This window comes from Chionomys nivalis, chromosome 11, assembly GCF_950005125.1.
Source record: "Chionomys nivalis chromosome 11, mChiNiv1.1, whole genome shotgun sequence".
NCBI lineage: Eukaryota > Metazoa > Chordata > Mammalia > Rodentia > Cricetidae > Chionomys > Chionomys nivalis.
In genome coordinates, this window is record NC_080096.1 from 4,174,971 (window position 1) to 4,186,953 (window position 11,983).

Below are 11,983 nucleotides of genomic sequence, written 5' to 3' on the forward strand. Positions count from 1 at the left end.
GGCCCTGTGGAGGGTGGGACAGTGTGTCTTGTCCCTCTGTCACCCCTTCAGGACAGATGCTTCAGGCTCCCAGCAGATGTGCTGAGGGAGCACTGGCCAGCCTGCTTGCCAATATGGGGGAGAGGCAGCCAGCCAACACCAGCGCCCAATGCCAGGCACCACCCGTGCCAGCAGATTGTATCTGACATCACTGCCGCCCCCTTGCCTGGTGACCACGGCAACTGGAGGCCGCCCCCTTCTCTTTCCACCCCCAGAACAGTCCTCATGTTCCTTCTGACCATGGGCCTCCTGTGCCGGATGAACGGTGGCGGTGGGGCGGCATTTTAAATCTCCCCCACAAGCTGGTGGGGCCAAACTGCATGGCAGTAGGAACGTGGGCGCTGGCTTTGCACACCTGACTCCTGGGTTCAGATCCCCAGTCTACCACGAGCCGACCACGTATTCATAGGTCAACCATTTCACGTGTCTGAGCCTGTTTCCTCACCTATTCCATAGGTGAGGGGACTGAGGCCAGGACCTACCCCAGAAGAGAGGAGCAAGCTGCTATAGCTCTCAAGAGCTATTGTCACACAGATGTGTGCCTGGAAGGGGCCTTGTCCAAGTCACACGACCTCTCCGAACCTTGGTGTCTTCATCTGGAAAGCAGAGTGACAATACTTTCCCTGCTGAGCTGCCCCAGCCTTGGGTAAGCACAGAAAACGTGTGGCACGGAGCCAGGGCATCAAAAGCTATTCTTGCTGCCACCTCTCTCCCTGGCTCCTTCTTCTCAGTTTACCCAAGGCCAGTGGTCCCTCTCTCCTTCCCTCTGCCATCTCCACGGCTGTACTCAAGCCCCACAGTACCCCAGAACAATGTCCAGGACTGAAGAGCGGCCAGGTGCCGAAGCAAACCACGGGGACCGCTTCCCTTCTGCTGTGGCTCCCATCTTCTCAGGCAGTGACAAGGACCCCATGAGGCTGATCTTGTTTTGATTAAAGTCCCCCCACTCCACTGTTCCTCGTCATGGACACCTTCTCGCCTCCTAAACCAGCCACCCTGAATCAGAGGGCACCGCTATGCCCTGGCAAGGAGACCATGGATGTCCTGGGAAGTGAAAACTTGTCCTCCGTGCCCCAACCTATCCAGTCCCCTACCTTGGCAGCCCGGCCCTTGTCCATGCAGGCTGGGTTCTGGCAGCGCAGCCCCTTCTCTTCTGCTGGGCTCTGGTCTTCTGTGGAGAAGCAGAGGGCATCAGTTCATGGATGATGGCGGGGACCTACCCTCTCCCCTGGGCCCTGGTGGCCTCCAGACCAGGGGACTGGTAGGGCAGACTGCTCAATCCTGCCTTCAAAGGAAGTCAGTGTCCTTTTCTCTTTTAAATGCCAACTTATCTGCAGGGGAATCTGTTTGCAGAGCCCTTTTCTGTGCAGTTCCCCGGGGAAACTGTCCAGATTCCAGGGGGGAGTCCTTGGAAATCAGCTACTCCCTCCCTCAGTCCCACCAGAGGGAGGGGGTAACTCAATGATCTCCTGGGGCCCCAGACTTTCTAAGCTATTCCAGGCAGGGCCACGGGGAGGGAAGAGGGATTCAAGGGTCCAGGATGCCCTTCCTAGCCCAGTTCACTAAACTCAGACCCTTTCAAGCTAGACATTCCCTTCCCGAGGCCTGGGGCGACCTCTGTTCCCCGCTGTCCACCTCTGACCATGAGTTTGGCCCCCTCCAAGCTGATGCCTTTTCTTCTCGGAGGCTGGGGCGCCGCAGCGAGGGGGCAAGGGCGAGGGCAGTGCAGCTGCAGCCAGCCCCGAGTGCAGAGGCCGGCGTCCACCGGGCTCCAGCAAGGCCCTCCCTGGGGCAGGCCCGGCCCCCACCCCGCGCGGAGCCCTCCGAGCCACCCTGGCGACCAGCCGGCCTGCAGAACGGGAGCAGACGTCCGCCGGGTCGCACTCACCCATGGCGCCGAGCCTCCCGGAGCCGAGCGCGGGAGCCGGGGAACCGAGCGCGGGAGCAGGGGAACCGAGCGCCGCGGCCGCCTGGCGCGCGAGGCGGGGCGGGGCAGGTGGGCGGTGGGAGGAGCGCGGGGCGGCCCGCGGGGGGCAGGGAGCCGGCGGCCCCCGACGGCGCCTCCCCCAGAGACGGGGTGTGTCCCAGGTGGGGTCCCAGGCCCGGCCCTGCTCCCCGCCCCGCAGGCCTCTCCACGGGTGGCCGCGCGCGCGCCTAGTGCGCCCCGATTCCTCGCGGCCTCCTGAATCGTGGGCCGCACGGCGGCGGTGGCAGCGGGGGCTGCTGCTGAGGCCGGAAGTGCCTCCAAAGAGAAGGCGCCTCCTGCACCCAGACAAGCGGGTCGGCGACACACACGCACCCCCTCTGCTCCTTGCCGCGCCCCCACTCATTCCGAAAGGCTGCCATCCCCTGTCCCAGGGTCTAAGGACACGGTGGAGGTGGGCGGGCCAGGGGCGGGTGGCCTCCTTGAACGGCAGCTGCTGTGGTTTTAGTGTTCCCAGCTCAGCAAACACACAGAACTTAAGTTTTGCAAAATTACCAGCGTTCCCCCAAGCAGCTCAGCACTCAGAGACCAACTCTCCCAACCAGGCAGGCCCCCACGGGCTGGGTTTTTTCGGGAGCACCACTCCACCGGCCAGTTAGGAAGTTTCCCCTAATGGTTTATGGAAATAGGATTACCAATAGGTGGACAGCTTTTATTGTTGGGTTGTTTTGTTGTTTTTGAATCAGGGACTCACTGTGTAACCTCAAACTTACAGAGATCCACCTGCCTCTACCTCGGGAGTGCTGGAATTAAAGGCGTGCACTCCCACACTCCCCACAGGGACAGCGTTTTTTAAACCCTTGTTTAAGAGGCCCAGGATAAGATTTTGCTGCCCAAGTCTGACATCCTGACCCCCAACCCAAGGTGGAACGGGAACTCCAACTCTCCTCTGGCCTCTCCGCTTGCCTGTTTTGGCAAATCTGCAAGCACGCGTACACGCGCTAAATAGCTCTGGCTAACCTTGAACTCACAGAGGTCAGCTCGCCTCTGCAAACCAAGTGCTGGGATTAAAGGTGTGGGCCACCACACCCAGTTTAGAAGGGGGCTTTTGTGTGGAACAACAAAACTCCTCTGGGTAAGGAGAGGCCCTGGGGCAAAGGGCTGTGGTGCAGGGTAACCTGAGGCCTTTGGGCTGAGAGGAAAGTATTTGCAGCCGCCCCTCAGGCTTCTCTAGAGACTCTGAGACCTGCCCTGCACTTGGCTCACATTCTCTGGTCCAGCCACATACCACACAGCACGGACCTTCTTGGAGTTTCTGCCTCTTCAGCTGTCCAGCAGGCCGGGTCGCCTGTCCTGGCGCACAGGTGGGACTGACCCTCAGAAGACCCTGACCAGGCTACCTGGGTCACCAGTCCAGCTGACCCCAGCAGCCTTGCCTTCCAGGGGGTAGCTAACTCAAGTGAATGAGTGTCCCGACGACGTTCACAACTACAGAAGCCATGGGGAAGGGGGATTTCCCATGCACCCCACTCAAGGAGTTTGCTCCTGGAAGATTCCAGGCCTCTAGGTTCTCAAAATATCAGTCAGGTTCTAGCATCCTTTGACCCCAGAGACCTCAGAATTCTGAGTCCTTATTCATTCTCCCCAACCCCTCCCAGGGATTTCATATAGTCCAACACTGAACTCATGAAAAGACTGAAGATGACCTCGAACCTCAGACGATCCTGGCTCCTCATGCTAGAAGCTGGGATTACAGATGTGCACCGCCTGTTTATCTGGCTCCTTACTCGGGACACTCGGTTGTTCCTCTGCCACCAGAAACCATGTGCCCTTTAAGTCCTGCCTCACCTGTTCCAGGACAAGCCACCAGACGGACTGTGGTGGCCACAGCCTGAGGATGTACTGCTAGATGTATCTCTGGAGTGTCGTGTCCCCCACTCATGTTTCTGGGTGCTATGGCCTTTGCCTCCTGGGCTCATGTTCAAAGCACAAAGTCTCATGGGTCGAGAAGGACTTTGGCATGTCTCAGTGCCAAAGAGTGGTGCCTGGGCTGAGGGAGTAGGCAGAGAGACAGACAAGCCCCCAAACCCTGCCCAGGACAAGCATGACCTCCCTTCCAGGAAATCTGCTGTCTCTGCAACCCAGGTGGAAAGGGTGGGTCTGGAGGGCGACTTGGGGGGACACCTCCTTCTGTGTTGTCATATCTTGAACACGCTGATTGGGCAGAGGTGGCCGCCTAGCCTAGCTAGCTCGGCCAATTAGATCTGTTCTCATGAGAGTTTGAACTGGGTCCTGAGGGCTTAGAGAGTCCGTCTGAGTGGACAGGAAGCCTCGAGCTTGTTGGGAAGCAGTGAGAAGGGGGCTTTCAGGAGAAACTGGTCAGTGGAAAGACCCGGGGCAGAGAGAATGAGGAGGCCTGCCACTGCTACCTGTCCTGAGCTTACCCAGAGCTCCTGTACCTTAACCTGGCCCCAGGCAGACATGGAACTTTGAATTTGCTCTTCCTTGACCCCCAGCCCCACCACGCTAGAGATCATCTCCCTGAGTCTGAAATGACCCAGCTGACCTTCTGCTCCTCTGGCTCCTGCTAGCCTGAGGAAAGTCAGGGTCCCTCAGCCAGGAAACAAGCCCACTAGCTCCTTGCCCCCTGTGTTAGTCACAGAACACCCAGCTTTGGTTCCCCCCACCCCGCAGCACGTTCTCTACCAGAACTAGGCAGAAGCCAGAGCCGGCAGACGTGTTTTGTTTGGCTGAGCACAAGGTTTCAAAAGAATCTCAGTTGGTTGCCAACTTTGAAAAGTCAGTAGATTTTACATAAAAATCCAGATTGTTGGCTCTCCTTGACAGACCAGAGGAGCCTGGCAGCTCTAGATCCATATTCCAGAAGGTTCCAGTTCTCAAGTGGTGTCTGTCTCAGATCGGTTCAAACCGCCGCCATCCAGAGACCTTGCTACACCCTGTGGCTCACACCAGCCCCTCCAGGGCTACTTGGGCACTTTCCAGGGCTCTCTTTAAGGCCCTTTCTGCACTGGCCAACAAAGTCTTGCCCATTCTTCTTGGCTCAGGAATGCTGTTTTCTGCCCTGTTGCAACACATTTTAGATCCAGGTGGATCTCCCTGCTTGACCCGCCCCGCCCCTGTCCTGGGCCGTGCCTTTGAAGCAAGCTATTATTTTCTCCCCATCCTCTCCAGATAGCTCCCAGAGCAGCCCTCACGTGTTGAGCACCCGAAGGGAATTCTGCCTGCTCCCTTGAAGGCTTCATTTCACAGTCAAACCTTTGTGGCAACTGCTAGCCCCAGATGGGAGCCACTGGCCCCTGCAGTGAGGCAGCCCAGGTAAGCTCAACACTCTGGTGCCCTGTGTATATACAACCCGAACCAGATCCCTTAAGAAATAATTTATTTGGTATGTATGTATATGTTTGTGTGCTCATGCACATTTTTGCAGGTACCTGCGGAGGCCAGAAAAGGCCGTGAACCTGCCAGCTTGGGTGCCGGGAAGTGAACTCAGATTCTGTGCAGGAGCAGCAAGTGTTCCTTGCCACTGATACAACATCTTCCCAGTCCCTTAACCCATCCTGAAGACTTAGTGTGGGGTTGGGGGAGAAGGTAAAATATTTCAATGATGTTTGTTTTGGTTTGGGTTTTAGTTTTTTGAGACAGGGTCTCTATCTAGTTCCAACTATCCTGAAACCCCACTATGCCTAGCTGAAACAATGTCTTTCTAGAAAAAAATTTCAGCCAGGTAGTGGTGATGCACGCCTTTAATCCCAGCACTGAGGAGGCAGAGGCAGGCGGAGGGACAGGTTCCAAAGCTACAGAGAAACCCTGTCTCAAAACCAGAATAATAATGATGATGATGATGATTGAAGAAGACACCTTACATCAACCTCTGACCTCCACATGCATATAATACATACAGTCATGTATATATACCATACTGCTTTTGTATGTTAAAGAAGGGGAGAGAGAGAGAGCAAGAAGGCTCAGCACTTGAGAGCACTGACTGATATTCCAGAGGACCTGGGTTCATTCCCAGTACCCACACAATGGCTCCCAACAGGCTCTGTATCTCCTGTTCTAAGGACTCTGGTGCCCTCTTCTGGCCTCTGCGGGCACCAGGCACACAAGCAGCACACAAACAGGAAGGCAAAACACCCACATACATAAAATAAATAATTTAAAAATTAAACTGAAATCGAGGCCAGCCTGGTCTACAAGAGCTAGTTCCAGAACAGGCTCCAAAGCTACAGAGAAACCCTGTCTTGAAAAACCTAAAAAAAAAGTTCTATTGGGTAGAATTGTTTTCAAACACTTCAGAATGGAAGTATGATCACTGCCTCCGTTTATATATGAAGAAACCGAGTCATTCTAGACAAGCAAACTCCCATAAGGTTACAAAGGCAGCCAGTGATGAGACTGGAACCAGCCTATGTCTCTAGGACTCTAAGCCTGACCCTAACCATCAGTCTACAGAGCCACCATTGTGCCCGGCACAATTAGGTATTAAACAAAAATAAATGATCCTTCTTTCTCCGTGGGCCTCGGGCTAACACAAATGCACCTGTCCTCAAATTCTCCGGCTTAGCCCTCATCTAGGGGCTGGCACACAGATGAGCCTCCCTGTCCACTACCTCCCAGCCCCAGGCCGGACCACCAAAAAGCTGCTCCTCCCAGGAAACAGCTGTGACCTTGGATGCCCCCTCCCACGCTAGCCCTGCCCTTCCAGAGGCCTGTCTATGCCTGAGCAACTGTGCCAATCCTTGATGGGATGCAGTACTCCCCAGCCCCTCCCCCACACATACACACTGAGAAGGCTGAAGAAGGCAAAAATTGTCTCAGAATAGGCCAGAAGCCAGAGGGCTGTGCCCTGAACCAGTGACCACTGGCCCGGATATCTGCCACTCCCGCTAGCAGACCCCAGTCTGGGCATCCCAAAAAGCCTAAGGGAGAAACGTAACGGGGCCGGGGTGCAGCTCAGCTGATAGGATGCTCGCTGAGCATGCAGGAAGTCCTGGGTTCAATTTCCAGCCCTGCATGAGAGGTGTGACAGAGCCACCTATTCCAGAAACCCACAGGCAGAGGGAGACGTCAGTGCCAACATCAGCTACATAAGGCATTGACACAGATTTAGATGTCCCTGGGAACATCTCAGTGGAGGAGCTGCCGCCATCAGACTGATCTGTAGGCAAGTCTGTAGGGCATTTTCTTAAATTAATGATTGCAATGGGAGGGCTGGTGCCACCCACCCACAGTCAGGTGGTCTAGGCTACATAAGAAAGTGTGCTATACGGGGCTGGAGAGATGGCTCAGTGGTTAAGAGCATTGTCTGCTCTTCCAAAGGTCCTGAGTTCAATTCCCAGCAACCACATGGTGGCTCACAACCATCTGTAATGAGGTCTGGTGCCCTCTTCTGGCCTGCAGGCATACACACAGACAGAATATTGTATACATAATAAATAAATAAATACTTTTAAAAAAAAAAAAAAAAAAAAAAAAAAAAAAGAAAGTGTGCTATGGCGAGCAAGCCAATAGAAGCATTCCTCGGCAGCCGCTGCTTCATCCTGCCTCCAGGTTCCTGCCTCTGCTTCCCCTGATGGTGGACTGCAATCTGTAAATCAGATAAACCCTATCCTCTCCAAGTTGCTTTTTTTAAAAAGTAGATTTTTTTTTTTAGTATTTATTTATTATATATACAATATTCTGTGTGTATGCCTGCAGGCCAGAAGAGGGCACCAGACCTCATTACAGATGGTTCTGAGCCACCATGTGGTTGCTGGGAATTGAATTCAGGACCTTTGAAAGAGCAGGCAATGCTCTTAACCTCTGAGCCATCTCTCCAGCCCCTAAAAAAGAGATTTATTTATTATGCATACAGTATCCTGCCAGCATGTATGTCTATATGCCAGAAGAGGACGCCAGATCTCATTGTAGATGGCTGCGAGCCATCATATGGTTGCTGGCAGCCAGTGCCCTTAACCTCTGAGCCATCTCTCCAGCCTCTCCAAGTTGTCTTTGACCACGGTGTTTTATCACAGCAACAGAAACACTAAGACAGAGGCCAATCACTAATACATGAAACCCCGTCAGAAAACAGAACCAGTGAGAGGCAGTGGTGGCACACGCCTTTAATACTAGGAGGCAGAGGCAGGCAGATCTCTGTGAGTTCAAGGCCAGTCTGGACTACAGAGTGAGTTCCAGGACAGTTAGGACTGTTACACAGAGAAACCCCGCCTTGAAAAACCAAAAAGAAAAAAAGAAAAAGAAAGAAAGAAAGAAAGGAAGGAAGGAAGGAAGGAAGGAAGGAAGAAAGAAAGAAAGAAAGAAAGAAAGAAAGAAAGAAAGGAAGGAAGGAAGAAAGAGCGAGCGAGCTTGAGCTCCTTCCCAAAGTGCTAAGGCAGTGTTTCTCAACCTTCCTAACACTGTGACCCTTGCATACAGTTCCTCATGGTGTAGTGACCCCCAAGGATAAAATTACTTTTGTTGCTACTTCATAACTATAATGTGCTACTGTTATGAATCGTAATGTAGATATCTGGTATGCAGGATAGCTGATACATGACCCCCGCAAAGGGGTCATGACCCACAGGTTGCAAAGCCTTGTGCTGTGGGAATCTGGGATGTGCGTTAGTTAAATGCGGATCCCATGGAGGAATAAGCACAGGCCATGGGCCTTAATGCAGCTCCTGCCTACAGCCCAGATTCACCGCTGCCATCATTCCGGGTGCCAGAGTCTAACCACCACGCCGCCCCCACCCCACCCCTCAAGCTTAGTCAAAGGTGGGAAGACACATCTAGAACTCCTTCCTGTGGCTAGGAAAACTGTCCACACTGTTTCGGCACATAACTTGTGGCCAATTGGCCACTTCCTCTGCCCGAGGCTGCCATGGGTCCCTACTCATCTGTCCATCTGCCGGCTGTGGGCTTCCTCCTAAGGCTCCGAGGAGGAACCGAGAGAAGGACAGGAAGAGAGGCTGCAGAAAGGGTTTGAGATTCTGACTCTGGACAGCCGTGCTCCATGGAGGGGCCCCACCCCCGACCAGGCTTGGCTGGTTCCGGGACCCAATACCCACCCACGTGGGTCCAGGCCAGGGGCTGACTGGCAGCAAAGGACTGAGCCCACACAGACAACTGTGTGCCCTGGTTCCCCCACCCAGCGGCCTCAACTCCTCCCGGGATCAGCTCACGTGCCGTTAGTGCCTCGCCAGGACTTCTGCCCACCGTGCAGAGAACTGGACCTGGGAGCAAGTGGGTGGGAGAGCCTCAACTGCAGGCTTGGGCTGAGGGTACATCTGAGTGCTGTCACGTACAACCTCACAGAGCTTCACCAGAATAAAGGCCCCAAAAGAATAGCCCTGCCCCAGAGGGTAGGCATGAAGGTTCAGGACCAGGGCTTAAAGTCCACCCAGGGAATGTTAGCTACAGGGTCTATGTGACCGAGGAACCCAAAACTGCAGGCAGTTGGTCATTATGGAACCCCAGAGGCAAGAGAACAACCTAGGCAAAGAACAGACAGGAGAACCCTGGAGAGAAGGAGGTTCGGCACATTGCAATTGCCACCGTTGTGCCCGTGAAGCTCAGTCCACTCCTGCTGAGTCTCCCTGGCTTCCAGCCTCCCTGAGACTGGGTATCATGGAACCTGACAGTCAGCAGGGCTAGTGAAGAAGATGGGCCTCCTGCAGCTGGCTCCATCCCACCATCTGATTGCGGATTTCTCTGTCTGAGGCCAGATTCCAGCCACCCGTTTCTCCCCACACCTGCCTCTGCGTCCTTTCTCCTCTGCCACTTTGCCATGCTCCTCGCAGACCCATGTTCAAGGCAGCATGGCCACTGCTCAAGACACTTGAACACACTTCTAATGGAGCCCAGAGCTCTGGGGCCAGCATGGGCAAGAAACCCATCTCCTCCCAGCAGTGACAGTGGGGGGCGGGAGGGCTGTCCAACACACTTTTCAGGCCTCCATGTGGTCCAACGGCTCCCCCAACTTCTCATGGCAGACCCAAGGCCTGACCTAGCCCTCTGACCACAGGACAGTCTCGTGAGAGGACTCCAGGCAAGCTGGGGAGTTCATGTCCCTGATGAGACTCCTGCCCTCTTTGCTTTGGCCTCCCAGAGCATGAGGTTAAAAGCAAATGAACGAAAGCTGGAACCCAGCCATTCTGTGAGCTGGTCACCAGCTTCTGGCTTGGCTGCTGTGGTCCAGGACTGTTTTCCAGCAACCAAGCCAGAACAGATCACGGGTCAGGCCCACAGAACCAGTCCAGAGCGGATCGACGTTGCTGAACTTAGACCGGCAATTACAACAATCACAGCCTGCTCAAATTGGGCCCTATCTACTGCCACTGTGGGAGGTGATCCTGCGAGTCACCCCAAGGATTGCTCTCAGCCTCTCATGATAACACCAGGGATACTATTGTCCCCAACTATGCCAAGGCCCCAGAGCTGAGCACCCCAAAACTTTGCCGGGCCTCTTAAGGACCACAATCTCACCATGGTTCTGTTTGCATATTTATAAAGTGAGGATAATATGGGAAATAACCCACATCCCTAAATTAGATAAGAAATATTCTGGAAAAGCTCAGCCCCTGTGCCTCATCTTGGAAGAAGGGATAGGGCAAAGCCAGAGCCTTGACCTGACTAAGGCAGGTGGCCACTGCTACCACTGCTCTTCAGCTGAGACTCCAAGGTTAGTGCGTGGGCCCTGTTCCTCCTGCAGTGACTCTCCAGAGCCACAAGCAAGTGATCTTTAGCAACACATGCCCAGACAGCAGGCCACAGGCTTTGACCTGCAGGAGTGGCCAGGCAGACCAGGTACCCACAACTCCTCCAAGTCCTCAGAGGGAAATGACTGTACCTACCCTCCAAGTCCTCAATGATATCCAGAGCCGAGCTCCAGGAGAAGCGTTCCACAGCCCCCAGCTCCAGCTGGGTCAGGTCACGGGGCAGGGTCTCCAGCTCATAGGTACCCCGCTTCCTCCAGTAGAGAAACATGTTGACACCTAGGATCCCCCTTGCCTGGCCCACACCTTCAGAAGCTGGGTGGCTCCGGGGACCTCAGTCCCTGAGGCCTGGACACAGTGGTACCAGGATGCAGAGGGGCTGCAGAGACCAGTGGGGCAGGCTTTGGGCTGGCAATCATGGCCCTCCCCAGGGAGGAAAAGGAGCATTATGGGAGTGGCCGAGGGCCTTACATCTGACCAATGGCCGGGGCCCCTGCCTCACACAAAGCCCCTTTCTTCCCCTCCTACAGACATTTTACACATTTTGCCTTCCCAGCCCCCTCAGAGCCCCCACCCAGGAGATGGGCCGTCCGTCTGGGGATGCAGAGGCCTGGAAAAAAGTGCAATTGTTTCCTGTCTCTTCGCTAAGATAAGTTTTCAGAGGAGAAAAATGTGCTGCCCCAGGGACAATTCCAGGTCTCCACCATGACCTATGACCCGGAACAGCCCCAGCTAGCTCACAGATTCTCAATGAAGGATGAAGGCAGCTGTGGGAAGGCCAGGAGGTACCCTGAGAGCATGCTCCGGCTCTTCCCGGGAAGTTCAGATGTATCTCCTGCCTCGGGGTTTCCAGGGAGTCAGAGGGCACGAGCCCTCCCCTCGGGCAGTTATGCCAACTGGACTGTTTCTGAGCTTCTCTTCACCCTTCACCAGGCTCCCAATCACCATCTCCTTCCTCAGCCTGTGACCCACAGCAGGGGATGAGCCCTAGGTGGTTGAGCTTGGGCCAGGGACCCCCAGCATCATCAGGGAGCCGCACCGTTCCCTGCAGCGTAGGCCCCAGGTCAAGACCCGAGAAGGACAGAGCGGAGCGAGAGTGAGGGCTCAGGGGTGCAGAGTTTAAGAAAGGAACCAGGGGAGGAGGGGTAGGGCCTAGCTGCATGTGTGAGGCCTGGCTTCCATCTCAGGCAGGGGTGGGGGTGACAAGAACCATGGAGGAGAAGAACCAACAGCATAGGTTGGGAAAGAGAAAGTTCCCAGCCAGACCTTGTCTCAGCAACAGCAAAGCTGGGCATGGAGA

At 54.8% G+C, this 11,983-nt stretch overlaps 1 protein-coding gene across 4 annotated transcripts in view; it reads right to left on the bottom strand.

Moving 5' to 3' along the window:
* Plekhg5 (pleckstrin homology and RhoGEF domain containing G5) overlaps positions 1 to 2,232 on the bottom strand; it is a 33,287-nt gene extending 31,055 nt beyond the window's left edge. Inside the window, exons 1-2 of one of the 4 annotated variants that reach the window (XM_057783523.1) lie at positions 1,928 to 2,231; positions 1,134 to 1,207 (exon numbers count right to left, since the gene is read on the bottom strand). In XM_057783523.1, coding sequence (XP_057639506.1) covers positions 1,134 to 1,207; positions 1,928 to 1,931 — 78 coding nt within the window. In that variant the 5' untranslated portion in view covers positions 1,932 to 2,231. Of the gene's footprint in view, positions 1 to 521; positions 636 to 1,133; positions 1,211 to 1,927 lie in introns of those variants that run through there. The other 3 variants (XM_057783522.1, XM_057783527.1, XM_057783524.1) reach the window with 3 other exon arrangements.
* Positions 2,233 to 11,983: the final 9,751 nt, after the last annotated feature.